General features: G+C 40.5%; 1 protein-coding gene across 2 annotated transcripts in view; it reads right to left on the bottom strand.

The window, feature by feature from the left end:
* The window catches only part of atg7 (ATG7 autophagy related 7 homolog (S. cerevisiae)), a 184,153-nt gene that overhangs the window by 80,380 nt on the left and 80,279 nt on the right, over positions 1-23,494 (bottom strand). For both annotated transcript variants that reach the window (XM_059944062.1, XM_059944063.1), the window contains exons 12-17: positions 22,822-23,016; positions 21,244-21,444; positions 14,186-14,301; positions 10,680-10,755; positions 6,047-6,127; positions 923-1,045 (exon numbers count right to left, since the gene is read on the bottom strand). In XM_059944062.1, the coding sequence (XP_059800045.1) occupies positions 923-1,045; positions 6,047-6,127; positions 10,680-10,755; positions 14,186-14,301; positions 21,244-21,444; positions 22,822-23,016 (792 nt within the window). The remainder of the gene's footprint in view (positions 1-922; positions 1,046-6,046; positions 6,128-10,679; positions 10,756-14,185; positions 14,302-21,243; positions 21,445-22,821; positions 23,017-23,494) is intronic.

The raw sequence follows: 23,494 nt of genomic DNA, 5'->3' as shown, positions 1-23,494 counted from the left end.
CGTAACATGCCAGTGATACTAAACCTGATTCTAATTATAGAAATCCTACATTTACCTAATTTTTTTCTATTTTTCTCATTTTTATCAACTCCCTCTTTATTCTCTAGCCCACCCACACACCAGAGCAGGGTTTCTCAACTTAAGGTCCACGGACCCCTTGTTTAATGGTATTGATCCATGGCATAAAGTGGGTTGGAAAACGCCGCACAAGAGGCGAACTTACAGTGGCTAATTAACCTGTCAACCTGCATGCCCTTGGGAAGGAAGCAGAATATCCAGGTGAAATCCACGTGGCCGCAGGGAGAATGTGCAAGCCCCATAATGACAGCTCATGAGGTCAGCATTGAAGGAGGGTCTGTAGTAGTGTGAGGCAATGGCTCCATTAGCTGTATGACTGCTGTCCAAAATACAACCCCTTTCAGTCAATGCAACACACTAATAAGTACTTTATCTTTTCCCAAGAGGAAGATGATTCACAGGAGCCAACATAGTTTAATCAACACACTTCCTGAAGTTGAACCAAATCCCAGAGTTAACCAATATTGCAACATCAGATGCGGTACCAGTGTTTCACTGTGCCAGTTAACATAATTTAACCTCATGGGCTCAGACTTGACACAACACCATCACAAGTTCCACAAAATACAATGAAGGTCAAAGAACGCAATGGCCCCGTTCTTCAACTTTCACCTTTGCAAAAGCCAAAGTAAAGGCTATGTGTTAATAAATTTGCATTTCAGAATACAAAATTCGGAGAACACCTAGAAACAAAAAGAAAGACAGCTACTTACAGGAATATTCAAACTGAAACATGTTGCTTTTAGTTCTAAATTCTGGGATTTACCAAATTGAGTAAGAAAAATTCCACTTTGTAGTAGTCTGAAAGAGTACATCATGAACATGACAGCCAAAAAACAATTACCTCAGCAGCCTGGGTCTCCTGATGTAAAAGAGTCAGTCCAGTCAGATCTTCCAGGAAAGAATGAGAAGAGTTGAAAACATTAGCTAGGAACTGAAAGCCTTCTTTTTCAAAATGGTCAAGGACCTGCAAACAGGCAAACGGACATCATAGTTTGAATAAGTAGCAAGTGCACAAAAATGGAGTATATATATTAAAATATTTGCATGGTAATCTCACAAGTGATGTCATAAGAAACTATAACTTGCTCCAAAATGCACCTACAACTAACAATTGGAACCTCCTACTCCTGGGTTTTTCTTGGGTGGTAACAAATAACAATGTCTGAAGCTTCAAGCAGAATGAACTCACAAACACATACAACCTGGTCAATCCATGGTTATTGAATAATCATGACATTAAATATGTAGCATTATTACATAAAACATTCTGTGATAGATATCTACTTTCAGATAAATTCTCTGATATTTTGTACGCAAAATATATAGTGAGAAATATAAAACGGAGGCACAAGTCCTAGTCTCTTTCTGCATTTTAATTATTTACTTTAAGTTAATCTCTCTGGACTTTAACAGGTATGGTCAGAAACCTGAATAGGTCAGGGCTGGACCTACTCCACACTCACAAATGACGTTTATCTATACCACAGAATTCTGTTCATCCTAGAAAACTAACATTGGTACCCGAATCACAAACAAGAGAAAATTTGCAGATGCTGGAAATCCAAACACATACACGCACACACAAAATTCTGGAGGGATTCAGCAGGCTAGGCAGCACCTATGGAAAAGAGTGAGCAGTCGATGTTTTGGGCCAAGACCCTTCATTAGGAGCAAGGAGTCCTGAGGAAGGGTTTTAGCCCGTAACGTCTACTTATTACTTTTTTCTGTAGATGTTGGTTGGCTACTTAATGTCTGCCAGAATGCAGTAGATTCTATACATTGTTGTCAGAATCCTGGGTCCACCTTGCTACGCCTTGACTCAGTACCCAACAAAGCCCTTGCACTGATCTGCTTCCTTTCCTAAGTACGCAGAGAATTGGAAACACTGACTCTGCTCTCTGCATATTCCAACTTCCTGACACTTTATTGATCCACAAACTGAACATGTTTAGCTCTCACTGGTAATACTCAAGACTGCTAACAATATTGACTGATGGTCGTCTAAAGATTTCTAAAGAATACTTCAGGAAGATGGGCTGTTTCTCTAAAAGAAATATGTTTGCTGATCCATTGACCAAAATGGATAAAATGCAACATGACTACACAGTGGAAAAAGGCATAATTTTTAAAGAGTAACACATTATTTTATCACTGTATATCAGAGTGCTACTTTGTAATATGGGATTAATATCCATTGCCTTAACTCAAGTAATAGTCATAGAGCAATAGATCACTATAGCACAGAAATAGGATGAGTGGGGTATACATATATGCACATCTCTCTTAAACGTTGAGATCGAACTCACACCTGCTCCTTTTACTGGCAGCTCACTCCACACCCTGTCTCACGTAGGTTTCATATCAGGCTTATTTTTCTTTGTCCCTCAGTATCGACAACAACTCTACTCTAGCTCTGCAAGGCCATTATGGGACCCAGAGTCACTGCCACAGGTGGGGGAGGGCTGTGGTTTTGGACACGGTCATGATCTGTTTAAACTCAGAGTTCTCAATACCATCCAGAATGCTCCCTCTCCGTTTTGAGTGATCACAAGTTGGGAAATTTCTACGTGTTGATGGGATGTCACGTGCTTAAGAATGTCTTTTCTTTTGTCTGCCTGATAATCACTTGCTGTGGTTGAGCTTGGACGACAGCTGGTGTTCTTGTGCTGTGTGTGCAAATGACATCATCTCCTCATTGGATCCGGACAATTAGAGCCTCTCAGCCTAGAATGATGGCTTGAGAAAGGAAGATGTTGCTCATTCACTTATTCTGCTTATGGATTTGCAGGGGAGAGCACTGGCCTGAGGTGCCTGCTCTGGGTAGGAGTGTGCCACTTTCAGCTTCTGTACCTCCAGAAATCAACCTGAACCGAAAATTGATTTGATTGCTACACAGAACCACTATGGCCAACTTGAAAAATGAGAATTAATAACCTCCCTCACTCAAAATGAAGTTGAACTATTAACATTAAATATACGCAGTCAAGTCATGGTCTATCAATAAACCAGGTAGGCAACGGTGATCATATAACAGAAAATCTGCATTGTTTCATAAATGGAAGGATAAGCTCTTTTACACTGTTCATCCAATGTCCTAAAGGCAGTGACTCACATCTGGTTCTTGTTCCAGGGACACCAGCACCTAGATAGCCTTTCATCCTAATTGTTATAGTTGATATGCAGACCCCCATTGTTGAGATTCACAATTGTGACCACTTTCAACCCCCCCCTTTACAAACTAATTTTCATGGGCAATTTTCCTGATTAGATATTAAAGGTTCAAAGGTTCATTTATCATCAAAGTATGTGTGCAGTATACATCTCTGAGATTTGTCTTCTCCAGGTAGCCACAAAACAAAAAAAAACCATGGAAGTAATTCAAAGAAAAACATCAAGCCCCTCCTCTCCAAAAAAAAACACACTGAGGAAATGACAAGAACTTCAAACCCCAACTGCACCCCACACAATAAAAAGTGACAAATCACACCAAATGGGACCAAGAATGACAACATGATCAACTCCCACACTCGAAAAAATCAGCAACAAGAATATCAACCCTCAATCCCTCCAGCACAAAAAAAACCTAATTTACCTACAAGAATACAGAATTCAACTATAAGAACATAATGAAAGAATGGCATTTAAATACAAATGATACATATCACAGATTTAATATAGATATATAATTAGCAAGATAGATGTGGCCTTATTGACTTCAATCAAATTTGTCAGTGAATAAAATCAGCATTAGATTGTGCAAATAGATCTAATTCCATACACTTATCTTCACTTTGATTGATTAGGTGTGTTTTTTAAATGGGCTTAACTCTGCGATCTCAAATTTAAGGATCAAAATTAATACTCTGGACAGAACCACTTTCTGAAATTGCAGATAACATAAATAATGTGGACTTAGCAATTCTGAGGCATGGACTGTGCCTCATTTTGACATTTATCCCAACACACATTACAAAACTTAGATAGACTCGGTTTCTGGAACTTTCTCAACTTGGCATTGTGTGCCATGCCAATTTATAATAGTTACCAGATAGTTCTGTGCCTCTAATAGAATTGCAAATCTAATGACACTTGCTCAAGTCCAGATCTGGTGAACTTCTATTGAATTGCTCCAAAGGCTTGGAAGCTAAATGCTCTGCTTAGTAGAAAACAGATTTAAAGTCAGATATGGCGATTTTAGTATGATGGTTTTGAGATGATAGCAGAGAGAGGTGCTATGAATTGTAGTCAATAAGCACAAGTTCTGAATGTGGACAAGTTACTAAGCCCAGCATAACCTGTCTGAAATGCAGGAATCTCTCGAGATTCCCTCATCCTGTGATAAACTGATTTCTGTTTGGAGGGTGAATGGGGAGAGTTTGAAGTTCTGTGACATTGTTATAAATGGGTTTGATGCTTTCATTGCATTCTTGGTTGCCAATACTTCTGTTGACTCCACTTGATGAAAATGTCTGTGAGCCGTGGTGTTCCACAAGGGTCAGTGCTGGAATCTCAATAAATGACTTGGATGTAAATGTAAGTGAGCAGATTAGCAAGTTTGCAGGTGACACAAAAGCTGGTGGAGGTCCAAATAGTGAGGACGGTTGTCAAAAGATCCAGCAAGATATAGACCTATTGGAAATGTGGTCAGAGAAATGGCATATGGAGATAAAACACAAAAAAAAAATCTGCAGATGTTGGAAATCCAAAGCAACACACACAAAATGCTGGAGGAACTCAGCAGGCCAGGCTGCATCAATGGAAATAAACAAACAGTCCACAGTTCCGGCTGAGAACCTTCTTGAGGACTGAGAAGGAAGGGGGAACATGCCAGAACAAAGAGATGGGGGAAGGAGAAGAAAGTTAGCTAGGTGGTGATAGAAAAGGTGGGTAGAAAAGGCTAAGGACGGAGAAGAAGGAATCTGATAGGAGAATAGAGCGGACCATCAGAGAAAAGAAAGGAGGATGGGATCCGGGGGTAATGATACGCAGGTGAGAAGAGATAAGAGGCCAAGCCAGAGTGGGGAACAGATTAATCTAGACAGGTCTGAAATGTTACACTTTGGGAGGTCAAACGCAAGATTAAAGTATACATTAAGTGGCAGAACTCTTAAGAGCAATGATGAGCGGAGGGTTGGAGTACAAGTGCATGGCTGCTTGAAGGTGGCAACACAAACAGACAGAGTGGTAACAGTGGTGTACAGCGAACTTGACTTTGTCAGTTGGGGTGTTGAGTATAAATGTCAGGAAGTCATGATACATCTGTATAAAACTTTGGATCGGCCACGTTTGGAGCATTGTGCGCAGTTCTCATTGTGACACAAAGGGAAGGATGTGAAGGCTTTTTTGAGGGTGCTCAGAAAAGGTTCCCCAGTATGTTGCCTGGAATAAAGAGTATTAACTCTAAGTTTTTGCTCTCAGGTTCATTCATTCATTATGTGTTGTGGTGTGGGTGATCATGGTCTCGACCAGGATTGTTCTTGGCAAATTTTTCTAGAGAATTGGTTTGCCATTGCCTTCTTCTGGGCAGAAGTTTATTATTATCAGATGTATCAGGGTGCAGTGAAAAACTTTGTTTTATGTGTCACCCAGAGATAATTTCATTATGACTGAATAGCACAAGGGAAAACAATGACAGAATGCAGAATAAGGTGTTATAGTTATACAGGCATTAACTTCTACCCCTCCCTCTTGGTCAGCACAAACAGGTCTTGGCCTTTGTTTTATCATTAGCATTCATATCCTTCTCTGCTTCCTATAGCACATTGGTTTTTGGCATATGTCCCGTTCTACCCTAGCACAGATATCAAGACCATTAACTCTGCTGTTTTGTCTCCTCAGATGCTAGCCAGTTTGTTGAACATCTCTAACATTTCCTGGCTTTTAATTTTGGGGTTCCAACACCTGCTTTCGGACTGTAAATTCAGCTTTGGATATTTTCCATAAGCTTGGAAAAGAAAGCACTTACCACTGACGAGCATGCTGTGCACTTATCAAACGCCAGACTTGCTGGAAGGACATTGTCAAACCTTGACAAAAAGCCACGGATCTGGAAGAGAGGGGCGATATCATTAGGTGCTGTGGTAAAGATTGGCTGGCTGGTATTACTTATCTCTGTTGCCAACGGCACGTCTGTCAGAGAGATTCACAAGGCCAGGGTGGGTATTTTGCTTCATTTGTATCACACACCCTCTTCTCCTTGGTCTCCACATCCTTTAATATTCCTTCTTCTAAAATAAAGTATTTAAATCTTTAAATTATTATTACAAAAATGGCACCTATCACTCAACTAGTAACCCTCTTGTTGTTGAGTCAGAATACACTAAGTTCCAGTCACATTCAGGTACTGAAGTAATATCAGAGATTCCACCTTTCAAATAAGACCTTAGCAAGGCCTGTCTACACTCTAGGATAATGCTAAACATCCCATCGTACTATTTCGAAGAGATGGAAAACATAATTTGCCCTTGTTACAATTTACCTCTGACTTAACATGACTAAAACAGATTACCTGGTCACTAGCACTTGCTTGTGAAGACGCATTTGTTTTGCTCCAAGAGCAGTCACTTTTCAAGAAATCTTCATTTATAAGATTATGAGACCATAAGATACAGAGAAGAATTAGGCCCATCGAGTCTGCTTCGCCATTTCATCATGGCGGATCCATCTTCCCTCTCAGCCTCAATTTCCTGCCTTCTCCCGTATCCCTTCATGCCCTGACTAATCAAGAATCCATCAAACACTGCCTCAAATATACCCAATGATTTGGCCTCCACAGCCACCTGTGGCAACAAATTCAATAGATTTGCCATTCTCTGGCTAAAGAAATTCCTCCTCATCTCCATCCTAAAATGATGCCTCTCTATTCTAAGACTGTGCCCTCTGGTCTTAGGCTTCCCCACTGTAAGAAACGCCTCCTCCATATCCACTCTGTCAAGGCCTTTCAACAGTCCATAAGTTTCTAGGAGGTCTCACCCCTCACTCTTTTGAATTCCAGTGAGTAGAGGCCCAGGGCTTTTCATATGACAAGTCCCTCAATCCCAGAGTCATTTTTGTGAACCTCCTTTGAACCCTCCCTAATGTCAGCACATCCTTTCTTAGATAAGGGGACCAAAACCACTCTCAAAACTCCTAGTGAGGCCTCCACGGTACTTTTAAAATTCTCAGCATTACATCCTTGCTTTCATTCTAATCCTCTTGAAACAAATGCTAACATTACATTTGCCTTCCTCACCACTGCCCCAACCTGCAAATTTAGGGAGTCCTGCATGAGGACTCTATGCAAGGAAACATATAAATGCAATTTATTTTTAATATTTACCTAATCAGTGAAAGCGGAATAATTTTGCTCAACATTGTTTTCACAATCTTATGAATAAACTCTCAATTCTCCTTCAAACTGTAACTTTAATAGTCAGGATGTTGTAAGCATAGAAGCAGGCCCTTTGGCCTCCTTTCTCCTGGCCACATGGTTACGCAATGTAAGCCCATTCGCCTGCATTAATTCCATTATCTCTGTTCATTTGACGAGATGCCTTTTAAAGGTGGTCACCTGTCTGGCCTCTGCCACTTCCCCCTGACAGCTCATACCACGCATCAATCACTGCCATGGTAGTGCAGCGGTTAGCATGACGCTATTACAGCTAGGGCTGGAGGTCGGAGTTCAATTCTGGTGCCATCTGTAGGAAGTCTCTGTACGTCCTCTCTGTGGAATGTCTGAGATTGGCCCGGGTGCTCTGGTTTCCTCCCACAGTCTAAAAAGGTAGCGGTTAATTGCACATTGTAAATTGGCTCTTGATTAGGTTAGGGTTAATAGGAGTTGTCAGAGGTTGCTGGGTCATTGTCGTTCAAAGGGCCTACTCCGCACTACACCACTAAATAAATACTCTTAATGTGAAGAATCTACAAATTCTTATACATCAACTTCCTTGCACATTCAATCTACCTCAGAAGCCTCACTTTAGACACCTCTACCAAAGGGAAACTGCCTCTACGTTGCTATCTACATCCCTCATGATGTCAAGAATCTAAAATTGTACATCTTCTACAGCATTTATCATCTTCTAATACTGCACTCCAGACTACACACGTACTAGTTTTAGCCTCATTACCATGCTGTGCAGGTGTATCACATTTTTGCTTTAATATTCTCTCCAGATACAAAACCCTGAATCCTATAAATAAATCTGCCTCACTAGCTTCAAATCCAATAAGTGTTTCAAGTTAATTAATCCACTTTCTTATGCTCCAACATGCTGCACTCTTAGTGGCAGCAAACACATTTGCTTGATTGTGGCACCACCTAGAGTTAAGAGTTTCCTACTCCATCAGAGATGCTAACTCCCAATTTATTCTTTGAAACATTTTCCACATTTACAGTGCTTAAACACTTAACTGAATGAGAGGTAAAGATTCTCTGCTACAATGGCAAAATACCTCTGGCGCTGAGGGAATTTAAAATGACCTAAAATCATCAATAAATATTCATCAAATATAAAGAGAGTAGGAAAGACTATTATTTAAGAATATCAGTAGAAAAGTATAGATTTATTTTATCTGCAAATTAGTTGTTTTTTCATGGATTTTTGGATCTATTCACAAGGATCAAAGAGCTTCAATCCAGTGCCAAAATGGTCTGAATCACTACAGCAGAACAGTGGGAGCTGGGTAGATGTCTATAATTATATTATTTATAAGATGTACGCCCTAGGTTGTAGCAGGTTGCAGAGTTTGATTGACAGAAGCCAGCCCATTCATCATAGTTCTTGGCCGAGATAATTTACTGCTTGGAGAAAGAAATTAAACAAATAGTTCATTACATAAAGCTTCTTTTAAAAAACCACACTACACATCTGTTTTTTCTCCCCCTTTGTTAAAATCTCTATATAATGCTTCTTGCTATTGCATTCATATGCTAAGTATAGGATTATTCCAAGCATAAATTAGTTGATTGGCAAGCAGTGTGCCAGGAATACATGCCAATTATATCACAGGGCCACATGCCTCAGTGAAGTCCCTCTGGACACAAATTGCATTTTCAATAATCTTTCCTCATCCCTGGCATCCCCTCCATATCCTCTCTGTGGCTTTGACATCTTTCCGGAAGCAAGGTTCCCAGAAGTGGGATGGAAAAAAAAGAATTGGAGAATTAAATGCAACCTTAGATAAATAAATCAAATACAAAGGGAGGAGGAAAGGAGACCAAAAAATTGGGTGCTAATATCTTCCATGGAATATTAAACCGTTTGAACAAATAATCAAAAATATTTCAGAATCTAAAACTATCTGCACAAACACAAATTGAAAACGTGGAATGATTTAATTTATTACTCGCCCATCAGTTTAACATTTGATGTGGGAATGTGACTGGAATTTATCTTTGGATGGTGTGACTGACAGTTGAATACGTACAAGCTGAACAGCGAGTCAGCAAGCACTTTGTGGAAAGCAAAGCATGCCCGTCTACTCTGATTTTTTTGAACTTTAGTGCAGAATTAACAAAGTGCAAAGTCTATGGGTGCTGTCTCATGGATTTCAAGAAGAAATCTGATAAAGTTCAGACAAGAATGATACAATAATGAAAGGACATCGGAGCGCCAATGCTGGAATTTGTTGGGAAGAGGGAGTCTCTAAGAAAGGAAAACACCCTGTTCTCAAGTGGAAAAATGGGATGTGACATTCCCTTGGGAAACTGAATCAGCAATCAAATTTTCATCACCTATTTCAAGGTTTAGAACTGTGGATCCAAGTTGCCACGTGATACTAAGTCATGAGGAGACGGAAACAGAAAACAAAATAAGGGTCAAAACAGATTCGATGAACAGGCTGAACATTGGCAGATCATGCTCAGTCTAGGAGACCACAAGGTCATCCCTTTAATCTGAGAAAGGACAGATGGTAACACTTTCCTCGTGATGAATGATGAGCGGCTACAGTGGAGGGCACAGAGTTCAGTGCCTACGCATGTTGATGGAATGTTGGACTTTATCCCAGGTGGATGTGATAGAAATGGAAGGATGTGATGTTTCTGTTCTCCTCAACCTTGATAAAAACCTTTCAGGGCAGCTTAGGTTAGATGTGGGCACTGAAATTTAGTCCACACTTGGAATTTCCTCTGGAGAGTGAGATCCAGAACAAGGGGACACAATTATACATGTCTGTGGGTACAATTGAGAGCCACCTTTCTAAAAACTCTTGGAAAATACCCACATCAAAATGCTTTCGTTACTGCACCCACTGAATATTTAAAGTTTTATATTTTCAAGGACAATTTTCGCAGATTTTTAATGAAAGTAGCATTAGAATTATGATCAAGACCAATAGATTATCATGCAGAGCAGCCATGACCTAACTGAGGGGCAGAATAGGTTCAAAAGACTATTCTGCTTCCTAAGCAAGTTCAGGTAATTGTGTTTAGCACTGAGATTGAAATCACAGAACGTTATTGGATGAACGTTTTCTGATTATTCCCCTAAAAAAATTAAGGCACCTCGAAAATAAGTTCCAGGAAATTTCCAAAAGTCCAACTGAGTTTCAAGTTAGCAAGAAACACCTGTTCCTGATACACTACAACAGAGAGCTGGGCCTGTGAGATTACTCACCTGATGAGGGACAAGCCCAAGAGATGTTGGAGGTTCATTCAGTCGGTCGTCACTGCTGCTAGCTACCGCATACCCACTGAAAATTCAAAAAGAGCTGGCAAGTGGTACTAGTAAGAGAATTCACCTTAAATCTGGTTTGTTACAACAAATGCAGGATTTAAAAAAAAAACATATAAATCTATATATTTCTCAAAAAAAAACTCCACCATCATATTTTTGGAGTAAATGCCTTCTCATTCTCACTTTAACTTTGCCCTCCATATAAATTCCCCAACTATCTGACTTACCATTTCTCCTAACATCACTACTCCATACTCCCATCATCACAATCATTAATCACTGCAGCTACTAATTTGCTCAATCAACCAAATCCTTGCTTCCAACTTTTGCCTCACTAATTCCCTTTAAAATAATAATGCTCTCTCATATAATGAATGCATTCCCAATTCAGCCCTGATCACCGCTCCTTCAATTCTTTAACCTTTAAAACTTGAATTTGTTTAAGCTATCTACTGCCAAATATGGCAGGACCTTGTTAAGTATTTGCAAATTACTCTAGAGTCCTGGTCTTATCGGCCAAAACTATTCTCTAGTATTACCCCAGAATGTAAAAACAACCTTGGCTTGCTTTTTAACTTGCAAACCTTCTCTTTAAAACCCTCTCCCCTATCTCTTTCCCTTTCGCTTCTAAGGTACGGGCTTCTCTGGCACTTATACCCTAAAAAGCTCCCTCCCCAAACTCAATTCATTCTGTCCCATCACACCTCATGTTTCCTCCAGCTCATCTTGTTCTCTTCTCCATAACTCAATTTTTAATCCAACTGTTGACAAATCAATTGCATTTTTAGCCCTCAGATTAATTAATCTTTGTTGTTCTCCTCCTTAAAGTTCATTGCTAGTTTCCTCTCTCTTCAAACATCAACCATCTTTGAAATTGCTCCAAACCCCAGCTTCCCGTTCCTCTCCTTATTTCTTGACCATTAGAAAGTATCCATGTCCAATATTCTCAGAACTCGACATCTGAGTTCCTCCAATTAGGCTTTCTCTCCTGTTAGTGTCGCAACAGCCCACAATATGCTCTAATTGAATGTAACTATTTCTTATCCTTGTCTTCAAATTTCTCTATGTCTCCATGTAGTCTTACCTTTGTAACCACCTCCCATTTATAGCCTACGTATTTGGTCTTCTCCAATTCAAGCCTCTTAAATCATTCACTAAATTTTATTTATTGTTAATTATGTCACTGTTCAGGTCTTCAGTGCTAGAATTCCTTCTTTAAACCTTTCTGCATGTTTACTTACTCTTTTAAGACACTGGAGGCCATCTTTTCAATCAAGCTTTTGAACATATAATCGAATGTTTTTTGTATAGGTTATGATGAAGCTTATGCGGCATCTTGTGCTGTTTTGTCCATTGAATGCTTGATAAAAATATAAGTAATTGTGCAAAAGCTAAAGACAGGAGTTAGTAGAAAATATTGTAAGTACCAAGTAAGGTAGATAGCATCTTTGGTGAGAAGACAGGGCTGTCTTTTCACGTGGAATAATTTTCAGCAGAAAAGTGAAAAGTGAAAGGTTGTTTTATATGATAAAACTGACAGCAGCAGTTACAAAATTACAAAAGGAACTGTACGACTCCTTTCAACATTGCAGACTTCTAGATTCAACATTCACTGCAAAACATTTGGTGTTTCTGGCATTTTCTGTTTATATTATAGGCTGTCAGCAACAGTTTTCCTAACCCATCATCATCATTAATTGATGTAAGCGGTATGTATGATGTGCGGTGATGATCTTTCAATGACCATGATTGTTCTCGGCAAATTTTTCTACAGAAGTGGTTTACAATTGGTGTTGCCTTCTTCTGGACAGTGTCTTTACAAAACAAGAAATCTCAACCATTATCAATACTCTTCAGAGATTGTCTGCCTGGCATCAGTGGTTGCATAAACAGGACTTGTAAAGTGTGCAACCAGGGCTTGTGAAATGCACTAACTGCTTATACGACCATCCATCTCTGCTCCTGTGGCTTCAATTGGCTCTGATTGGTGGCAAGGCTGAACAGATGCTCCACTACCTGCAGGCTAGCAGAAGGAAGGAGCGCCATACATTTCCTTTGGTAGAGAGTGCCACCACCCTGCTCCCTGAGTGAAGACAGTGAATACTGAACAAATAATGAATATTGCAGTATCTGTTTTTTCTTTCCACAGATGCTGCCCGGCCTGCTGGTCATTTTTTGCACTGTCCATCTTAATTCCAATTCTGAGCTAATGTGAACTTTTTGTTACAGTTTGAAGCTGCAGAACTGATCAAGCTTTGGAACCAACTTTAAAAATAAGGTATCAATGCTACAGGTTTTGACCATTTTGGGTATCACTGGATACAAGGAATTACAGCTATGAATAATAACATGAGAAGCTGGTGCTTTATTCTGTTAGACGGAAGATTGAGGGGTGACCTGACAACTTGGAGAATATGGAATCTATGATAAGGTGAATTTGTGATGAACTATGCCAAATCACTACTGCAATCAACCATGTCAAATGGACTATAATGAGGTAAATTTGTGATGGACTATGTCAAATTGACTATGATGCAGTAAATCTGTGATGGACTATGTCAAATGGACTACAATGAGGTAAATTTATGATGGACTATGTCAAATGAACTATGATGAGATAATTTATGATGGACTATGTCAAATGGACTACAATGAAGTAAATTTATGATGGACTATGTCAAATGGACTACAATGAAGTAAATTTATGATGGACTATGTCAAATGGAGTACAATGAGGTAAATTTATGATAGGCAATGTCAAGAGGCTGTTGAGACAATGAAAAAGACCACACTTGGGGAGGACATTTATCAAAAGCATTAGAGATGGTAGAAAAAAAATCTGCCGCAAATCAAAGTTCAAGCAAGTCCTTAGAAATTTTGAAAACATTCATATTAAGAAAAAGATAAGGAGTATAAAGGTGTTAGTTTAATCAAGTTAGTTCACATGCAGAAAACTAGTGCAGACATGATAAGCAGTTCAATCTACATCATTCAAAGGATGTAAAGACATTTTTAAAAAAACTACACAAGAACTATTAATGTGGTGGATTTTATTGATCTTCAGCTAACTGTAAACCAATTGTAAACACCCAGTTTAATTAAATTCTCTCCAAATCTATTAAACACTTAATATTTGCTCCATTATTTAAATTTTTGCAAGAGATTAGATGAGATCAAATTTACATATCATGTTTGAAGCTGCCTTCTTCAAGCCTCTCTTTGAAATGTCCGACAAAGTCATCAGTCACGTACCTTTATATAGGTCTTTAAAACATTTTGCTAAACAACTACCAATTTCTTTGAGTTGTCTTGAAATGAACACAATTTAATGCAGTTGAATATTTTGTCTGTTGCAGTAGTACACACAACTTTTAGGCACTTAAAACTCTTCAGTTACAATGTTACCCTGTTAAAAATGGAATTAAACATCAAATACTTCAGCTTACCCTTCAGGATGTTGTAGTATAGAAACCATCAACTCCACAGCAAGCGCTCCAGCTATCATAGCCAAGCCAGGACGACTCACAGTACACTGCTGGTCCAAAGTGCGGTCTCTAGTTGACTGATTGAAAATAAAAGGAATCATGACAATGCCAAGATACCTGCCAGTCAACATAGCTTTAGGATGGAAACAAGGCTTTTATTTTTACACCATGGTTAAGAGAAACAAAACACTCTTTAACTTGGTCATCATATGTCATTCTCCAAAGGGCTTCAAGTTGACCCGCTGTATGCAGCTCACTCCTGGGAAGCGACAAAGACTTGCAGAGCACATCTACCATTCCTTTTTTTCTGGTCTTATTGCCCTGTGGCCTTGCTTCAGTGATCAGGCCAATTGTACATGGAGGGGAGGGGGGGGTCAACAGACACCAGCCGATACCCTTCTCTATGATAAGCACTCTGGAGTCACAACAGCTTGTAACGTCAGTGGCCCATTAAATTGAAAAATGGATAAAATGGTTCCAAGTCCAGGTCGTGAGGTAAAATTCAAATCCCAAACTTCCTGCTGCTTATTTCAAGCAGCAACGGGCATGAACCTGTATAATGTCTCAAGTGGTCCACGTGGCCCTGACAGCTAAAAGTAAAAAGAATGGATGGGAGTCAATAAATTAGCTGCCCCTAAGCTTACCTCTAAATGTGTTTTCCATTCAGAAATCACCATAGAGTACAGTTATAGAAAACTACAGGACAGAAACACGAACGTTGGCCCATTTAGTCTGTGCCAAACCATTAAAACTCCCTAGTCCCATCGACCTCTGCCAGAACCATAGCCCTCCGTACCTCTCCCAGCCATGTACCCATCTACACTTCCCTTAAATGTTGAAATTAAAGCCACATCCATAACTTGCGCTGGCAGCTCATTCCACACACTAACTACCTTCTGGGTGAAGAAGTTTCCCCTCGTGTTCCCCTTAAACATTTCACCTTTCACCCTTAACCCATGACCTCCAGGTCCTCAGTGGGAAAAGGCTGCTTGCATTTACCCTGTTTATACCCCTCATAATTTAACATACCTCTATCAAATCTGCTCTCAATCTTCTACATTCTACAGAATAAAGTTGCAACCTATCTTTTCTTATTGACTCACCCTCCAGACCTAGCAACATCCTTGTAAATTTTCTGTGTCTTCTTTCAATCTTATTTACATCTTCCCTGTAGGTCGGTGACCAAAACTGCACACATTACTCCAAATTAGGCCTTCACCACCATCATATACAACTTCGACATAACAGCCCAACTCCTGAACTCTGTACTTTGATTTATGAAGGCCAATGTGCCAAAAGCTTTCTTTATGACCCTATCTAATTGTGATGCCACTTTCAATGAATTATGGATGGACCTGTATTCTCAGGTCCCTTTGTTCTACTGAACTCCTCAGTGCCTTACCACTCACTGTGTAAGACCTAAGTTGGTTAGCCCTCCCAAGGTGCAACATCTCACACTTGTCTGCCATTGAATTCCATCTGCCATCTCTCAGCCCATTTTTCCTGCTGCAATCTTTGATAGTTTACCTCACTGTCCACTACACACCCAATCATGGTATGATCCACAAACTTGCTTATCCAGTTAACCACATAATCAGATGACAAACAACAAAGGAACCAGCACCAATTCCTGCAGCTCTCCACTAGTCACAGACCTCCAGTCAATCTACTACCACCCTGTGGCTTCTCCCACAAAGCCAATATCTAATCCAATTTACTACCTCAACTTGAACACCAAGAGACTGAAATTTCTTGAACAACCTCCCATGTGGGACCTTGTCAATTGCCTTAATGAAGTCCATGTGGGCAACACCCACTGCCTTGCTTTCATCAACTTTCCCGGTAACTTCCTCGAAAAACTCAATAAGATTGGTTAGACACGACCTACTACGGACAAAGCTGTGCTGACTATCCCTAGTCAATCCATGTCTATCCAAATATTCACATATTAATTTCCTTGGAGTACCTTCCAATAACTTTTCCACTACTGATGTCAGGTTTACCAGCCTATAATTCCCTGGTTTATTCTTTGAGCTTTTCTTAAAAGTAGAAGAAACTTTGAACCTTGTTATCCTTTTTCTCTTTACATATCTAAGGATCTTCTTCACTTTGTCCACTACAGAAACCTCATACCTTCTCTTCGCCCTCCTAATTTCTTTCTTAAGTGTCCACTTACATTTCTTATACTTCTCAAGTACCTCATTTGTTCCTACCTGCCAATACCTGCTATGCACCTCCTTTTTACTCGCCATGGTTTTAATATCTCTTGAAAACCAAGGTTCCCTAAACCTGTTACCCTTGCCTTTTATTCTGACAGGCATATACAATCACTGTATACACAAAACTTCACCCTTGGCAGAAAACAACCTGTCCCAATCCACTCTTGCCAGATCCTTTCTGATACCATCAAAATTGTCCTTTCTCCCATTTAGAATTTCAACACAAGAACCAGACCTACCCTTTTCCATAATTACCTTGAAATTATTGGCATTGTGCTCACGAGTTGCAAAGTGTTACCCTACACAAATTTCTGTCACTTATCATTCTCATTCCCTGATAGGAGATCAAGTAGTCCACTCTCTCTCATTGGGACTTCTACATACTGATCAAGGAAACTTACCTGAACACATTAGACAACATCTATCCCATCTAGTCCTTTTACAGTATGGGAGTCAGAGTCAGTATGTGGAAAGTCAAAATCACCTACTACCACAACCTCAAGCTTCTTGCAAATGTCTGCAACCTCTCTACAGATTCTTTCCTCTAAACCCCAGAGATGGTTGGGTGGTCTATAATACTGTCCCATTAATATGGTCATCTCTTTCTTATTCCTCAGTTCCACCCATAAAGCCTCACTAGACAAGCTCTACATTCCGTCCTGATTGAGCACTGCCACAAGAACATGACCATAAGATATAGGAGCGGAATAAGGCCATTTAGCCCATCGAGTTTGCTCCGTCATTTCATCATGGCTGATCCAATTTTCCTCTCGGCCCCAATCACCTGCCTTCTCTCCGCATCCCTTCATTCCCTGACTAATCAAGAAGCTATCAATCTCTGCCTTAAGTATACATAAAGATTTGGCCTCCACCGCTGCCTGTGGCAAAGAATTCCATAGATTCATCACTCTCTGGCTAAAGAAATTCCTCCTCATCTCCATTCTAAAAGGACACCCCTCTATTCTGAGGCTGTGTCCTCTAGTGTTAGACTCTCCCACCATAGGAAACATCCTCTCCACATCCACTCTATCAAGGCCTTTCGCCATTTGATAGGTTTCAATGAGGACACCCCTCATTCTTCTGAATTCTAGTGAATACAGGCCCAGAGCCATCAAATGCAGTTCATATGACAAGCCATTCAATCCTGTAATTATTTTCATGAATCTCCTTTGAACCCTCTCCAGTTTCAGCACATCCTTTCTAAGATAAGGAGATCAAACCAGCTCATAATACTCCAAGTGAGGCATCATCTGTGTTTTATAAACTCTCAACATTACACCCTTGCATTTATAAGAACATAAGAAATAGAAGCAGGAGTAGGCCATCGAGCCTGCCCTGCCATTCAATAAGATCATGGCTGATCTGTCCGTAAACTCAGCCCCATTTACCTGCCTTCTTCCCATAACCCTTAATTCCCCTACTATGCAAAAATCTACCTAACTATATCTTAAATATATTTAGTGAAGAAGCCTCAACTGCTTCCCTGGGCAGAGAATTCCACAGATTCACCATTCTCTGCGAAAAACAGTTTCTCCTCATCTCCATTCTAAATCTTCTCCCCTGAATCTTGAGGCAATGTCCCCTGGTTCTAGTCTCACCTATCAATGGAAACTACTTTCCCACTTCTATCTTAACTATCCCTTTCAAAATTTTGTATGTTCTATATTCTAGTCCTCTTGAAACGAATGCTAACATTGCATTTGCCTTCCTCACCACCGACTCAATCTGCAAGTTAACCTTTAGGGGATCCTGCATAAGGACTCCCAAGTCCCTTTGTATTTCGGTTTTTTGTATTTTCTCTCCATTTAGAAAATAGTGAACCCTTTCATTTCTTCCTGGTCTAAAAAGCTATCTCTCTTCTCCTGTAATCCAGGACCAACTTGATTTTCCCAATCTACCTGTATAGTGAAGTCCCTCATGATTATTGTAACATTGCCCTTGTGGCATGCATTTCCTATCTCACATTTGTAGGCAACATCCTAACTACTGTGCAGGGTTTTGTATACAACTCACATCAGGGTATTTTTACCCTTGCAATTCCTTCGCTCTATCTGCAATGGTTCAACACCTTCCAACCCTATGTCAACCCTTTCTAATGATTTGATTTCATTTTTTACCAACAGAGCAACACTGCCCCCTCTGCTTTCCTGCCTGTTCTTTCAATGCAATTAAGCTTCCAGCTATGATCTTCTTTCAGCCATGATTCAATGATGCCTACAACACATACCTGCCGATCTGTAACTGTGCTGCAAGTTCATTTACCATATTCCTTATAATGTGTGCATTCAGATACAATACTTTCAGTCCTGTTTCAATTTTGTCACACCCATACTCAACCTTTTGATTACTAAATTTGTCTAAGGTCTTACCAACATCTGCCTCCACAACCTCTCCACTAACTATTCTGGTACTCTGGTTCCTATTCCCTTGCAATTCTGTTGACATTTTTCCTGATTAGTAACACCATCTCTCCCCCTTTAATCCCACTGCCCTCCCCCCAGGCTCTATCAAATCTAAAATAACGGAACCCTCAAATATTGAGCTGCTAGTCCCTGTCCCTTCTGCAGCCAGTTCTCACTAATGGCTACAATATCATAATTCCACGTATTGATCCATGTCCTAAACTCATCTGCTTTTCCTACAATACTTCTTGCATTGAAATATACACTCAGAATGTCAGTCCCACTATCTGTTCTGACACTCTGGTTCCCATTCCCCTGCAGATCTAGTTTAAACCTCACCCCCCCCCCCCCCCCCAACCCCGTGTAGTGCTAGCAAATCTTCCCACTGGGATATTAGTCCCTCTCCAATTTAGGCGCAAACCATCTCTTCTCTACAAGTCCCAACTTCCCTGGAAGAGAGCCCACAATGATGCAAAAATCTGAAGTCCTTCCTCCTACGTCAACTCCTTAGCCACCTGTTAAACTGTATAATCTTCCTATTAATGGTGCACTTAGTATGGCTGGCAATCCTGCGATGACAATTCTGGAGATACTGTCCTTTAAATTTCCTAATTCCCTGAACTCACTTTGTAGAACCTCGTTCCTCATCCTACCCATGTCATTGGTACCTATACGGACCACAACCTCTGACTGCTCACCTTCTCACTTAAGAATGCTGAAGACTCAATTTGAGATGTCCTGGAGCCTGGCACCCAGGAGTAACATATCACCCAGGAATCTCATTCTCATCCACAGAACCTCCTTAGTAAATAAATGCTTCAGTACTCCACCACCCATTACCCACCACATCAAAGTGCAAACTCTGTGCATATTAATACCTCTGGGCCTTGAACTTTGGTGTATTCTGCTTCCCTTGCAATTTCAACAAAATCCTCATCTTCTTAGCCATCATCTAATCACACTGATAGATAGCAGGCTGTAGTCAAACTGATAGACAGCAGACTCTAGTGATCTGCAGTAATGCTGAACTTCAAATTATCTTCCATGCAGCAAAACATTTTAAACACCAAAGAAGAACTGAACTTAAGGCTATTTCTATTCAGGTGCATTACTCTGGTTCCCAACATAATTCAAATGGCAAGACAAAATAACTACGCCAGAGTGGCATAAATTAAGTAACAAATCTGAAAGTAGCAAACTGCCATACAACATAAAATGATGCAAGGTAAGTCTTTATGCCAAGGGTCCCCATCTTGGGGTCCATGGGCCCCTTACTCAATGGTTTTGGTCCATTACATAAAAAAAAAGAGTGTGAGTCCCTGCCTTATGCAATAACTAATCCCAGAATGCTTGAGTTGCTAAAAGCACAATGAATAAGTTGATGTGCTTCTGCTCTGTAATTTCTCTCACCCGCAATGAAAAACTAGGTAAGGCCTTGTTGTACAACGACTGAGGCAACTAGCAACTACAAATCTATGGAATAAAATTATATCACAAACTCTCCTTAAAATGCAAATCAGAATCTTTACAACAACCTCGCTTTTTTGTTGTTCAATTGTGAGGAGGCTGGACTTATCAGGTTTACTTACTGGATCAAATTAATTTAAAATTAGATTAATTTTACAGTTTTATAATTCAGTTATTTTGGCATCATAAAATAAAGAAGGTGAAAGAGTGTCTGAAAAAGTTAGACGCTCGCAGCTCGAATGAAAATCATAAAAACAGCCCAAGTGTCTGATGAAGAATCTTCAGCCTGACACACCATTCCTCTTTACAGATCCTGCCCGATAGTTCAGCTTTTAACGTTTTTGTTTCAAATTACAACAGACCCATTTTCAATCTAATTTCCTCTGTTCTCTACAATAACAGGGAGGGGTAGCACCTCCGGTGAAGGGGCTTGCTGTGTCCATTCCAAGGTAATTTCCTCACCTTTGGGCCCCACCGGACACTCAGCTCTCACCTGTGGCTCCGTGCAACAGCAGCCGCACCCTGGTACTTCGCTTCGATAAACCGGCGTTAACTAGGTGAGGGTAGCCGGCAGCCTCATACCCTGGTGAGATAGGGACATGCCTGGCCTAGCATGTGAAGCCAGCTCCGGCCGACTGGGAGGATGCGGCCTACAGTGAGATCCAACAGCCAGGAAGGCGGTACTGCAACGCTCCATGGAGCACAACAAGGCACAGAGGACATCATGGTCACCCGGTGTAGCCAAGGAAGACCCCAGTTTATGATGCTTGTTCACACCACTGGAGTCAGACTTCTGAGGTTCAGAGAGTGCAATTGCCCCAGTGCAACGGCTTTTCCACTAAAAAAAACTCTCCCACACAGGTTTCATTGTCCTCATCGGACACAACGGACAACCAGCCAAAAACCAAACTATGACAGAGGTATTACTCACATCTCCAGGTGCTACCACATCATTACAGAAGTAGCAGCCGAGCTTGTGGCCAGGAATGTTGGAGAAGAGCGAAGAGCCCATCACTGAGGGAGGAACAGCGGTGGCAGCTGAAGTGGGTTCTCCACATTCCTGCCTGGGCTTCTTCAGACCGTGTCTCATCACAACAAATGTATCGAATCCCAAGGCTGCATTAATAACTAACTAGAAACAAAAAGAATTAGATTTTTTTCATTCGCATTTAATTCCAACTTTCATTTTCATTCTTCCTTTACAAATAAATATTTCATTGAGACTTTTACCTATTGGGGAACCAGGTATGGAAAACATTTGCATATTTAATGCAGTAGATTTTAAATTTTATTGATCAGATTACATGGATTTACTTCCGAGAATGGTGCTTGCATCTCAAGCGGCAGCTCGAATTCAAATTATAAACTCTTCAAATGTTATATGGAAATGCAGAGCTGATTTGCCTAGTATAAGCAGTTCATTACGGGACATCAGTGATCAAGGACACATTAGGGAAAAGGAGTTACAATTAAAATGTGATTAAAATGCACAAGGTTTTTGGAAGAAGGTAGACAAATATCAGAGTTGTACTGCATATGTATACTTTGACAATAAAATGAACCTTCAACTTTGATCAAAATAATGGCTCTGACAAGGATTATGCCATAGCTGGAGTAGCCACTACTACAACATGGCTACAAAAGACACGGATGTCTGGACACATGACCTGAACAACAGCAACGATGATTAATAAGCAAGGAAAGCCCTGATAATATAGGATGAGATAACAAAATAATTGGGGAAGGAAGACCTCACTTTATAAACACGCGAGTCCTGCAGATGCTGGGAATCCAGAGCAACACACACAAAATGTGGGAGGAACTCAGCAGGTCAGGCAGCATCTATGGAAATGAATAAGCAATCAACGTTTCGGGCTGAGACCCTTCATCAGGATGGGAAAGGAAGGGAGAGATGCCAGGATAAGAAAATGGTGGGGGCAGAAAATGAAGGAGGACAAGCTAGAAGGTGACAGGTGAAGCTAGCTGGGTGGGGAAGGGAGTATAAAGTTAGAAGCTGTGACGTTTATAATCGGAAAAGGTAAAGAGCTGGAGAAGAGGGAATCTGGTAGGAGAGGTGAGTGGGGCATGGGAGAAAGGGAAGGAAGAGGGGCACCAGGGCTAAGTTATAGGCAAGTGAGGAGAAGAGGCCAGAGTGGGGAATAAAAGGCGGGGGGGGGGGGGGGGAATTCCTTTAAGTTGGAGAAATCGATGTTCATGCCATCAAGTTGGAGGCTGCCACTTTCCCTGGTTCCAAGAACATAGAAGGGGCCTTAAGCAAGTTACCACAGACACGTAGCCTCACATCCCTGCAGTCAGCAACTTCAGTACACGGGGCAGCAAATAATTGTGCTGAGGGTGACAGCTACATTTTTTTTATTCCTTAAGAAGCAAAGCTGACGATTAGAAGGGACATGTGGCAACACGAAGGAAAAAAAAATCAGCTTTCCACTGCTGACTTTCTCCAACTGTCGATTTGCCCTTGACAGTGGAATGAGTGCACAGCCATTACCTTACGCAGGCTGGCAGCGATGACTGTGGGAAGCCAGCGGCTCTCTCGTGTGTCCATTAGCAGGAAAATGACATCATGTGAGCTGATGAGCTTCTCCAGTTGCTCAACATCATTTTGCGCCTGTTGCATTGTCACCTCAGAAAAATTCACAGGGTGACCGGGCATTGGTATGGATAGGATATATCCCTCCACTTTCTGCAATGACAAAATGATAAAACAGAAACAGTCATTAAAATTTAAACCTAAATTTTATCATCAGTGTACAAATACGTCACCCTATACAAGCCTGAAATTCATTTCCTGTGGGTATACTCATCAAAACTATAGAATAGTAACTATAACAGGATCAATGGAAGATCAAGTAGAGCATAGGAGACAACAAACTGTGCAAATGCAAATACAAATAAATGTCAATAAATAATGAGAACACAAGGTAAGGAGATGAGTCCTTAAAGTGAAATCATTGATTATGTGAACATTTCAAAAGAATAGTGTAGTTATCCCCTTTTGTTCAAGAGTCTAATGGCTAAGGGGTAGTAACTGTTCTTGAACCTGGTGGTACAGGTCCTGAAGCTCTTTTACCTTCTAGTTGATGGCAGCAGTGAGAAAAGAGCATGGTCTGGGTGATGAGGATCTTTCATGATGGACAGAGTGATGATGACAAGTAATCTCA

Source organism: Hypanus sabinus, chromosome 19 (assembly GCF_030144855.1).
Source record: "Hypanus sabinus isolate sHypSab1 chromosome 19, sHypSab1.hap1, whole genome shotgun sequence".
In the NCBI taxonomy this organism is placed as follows: Eukaryota; Metazoa; Chordata; class Chondrichthyes; order Myliobatiformes; family Dasyatidae; genus Hypanus; species Hypanus sabinus.
Note: the sequence above shows the minus strand (reverse complement) of the source record. Positions and strands in the feature narration are given on the sequence as shown.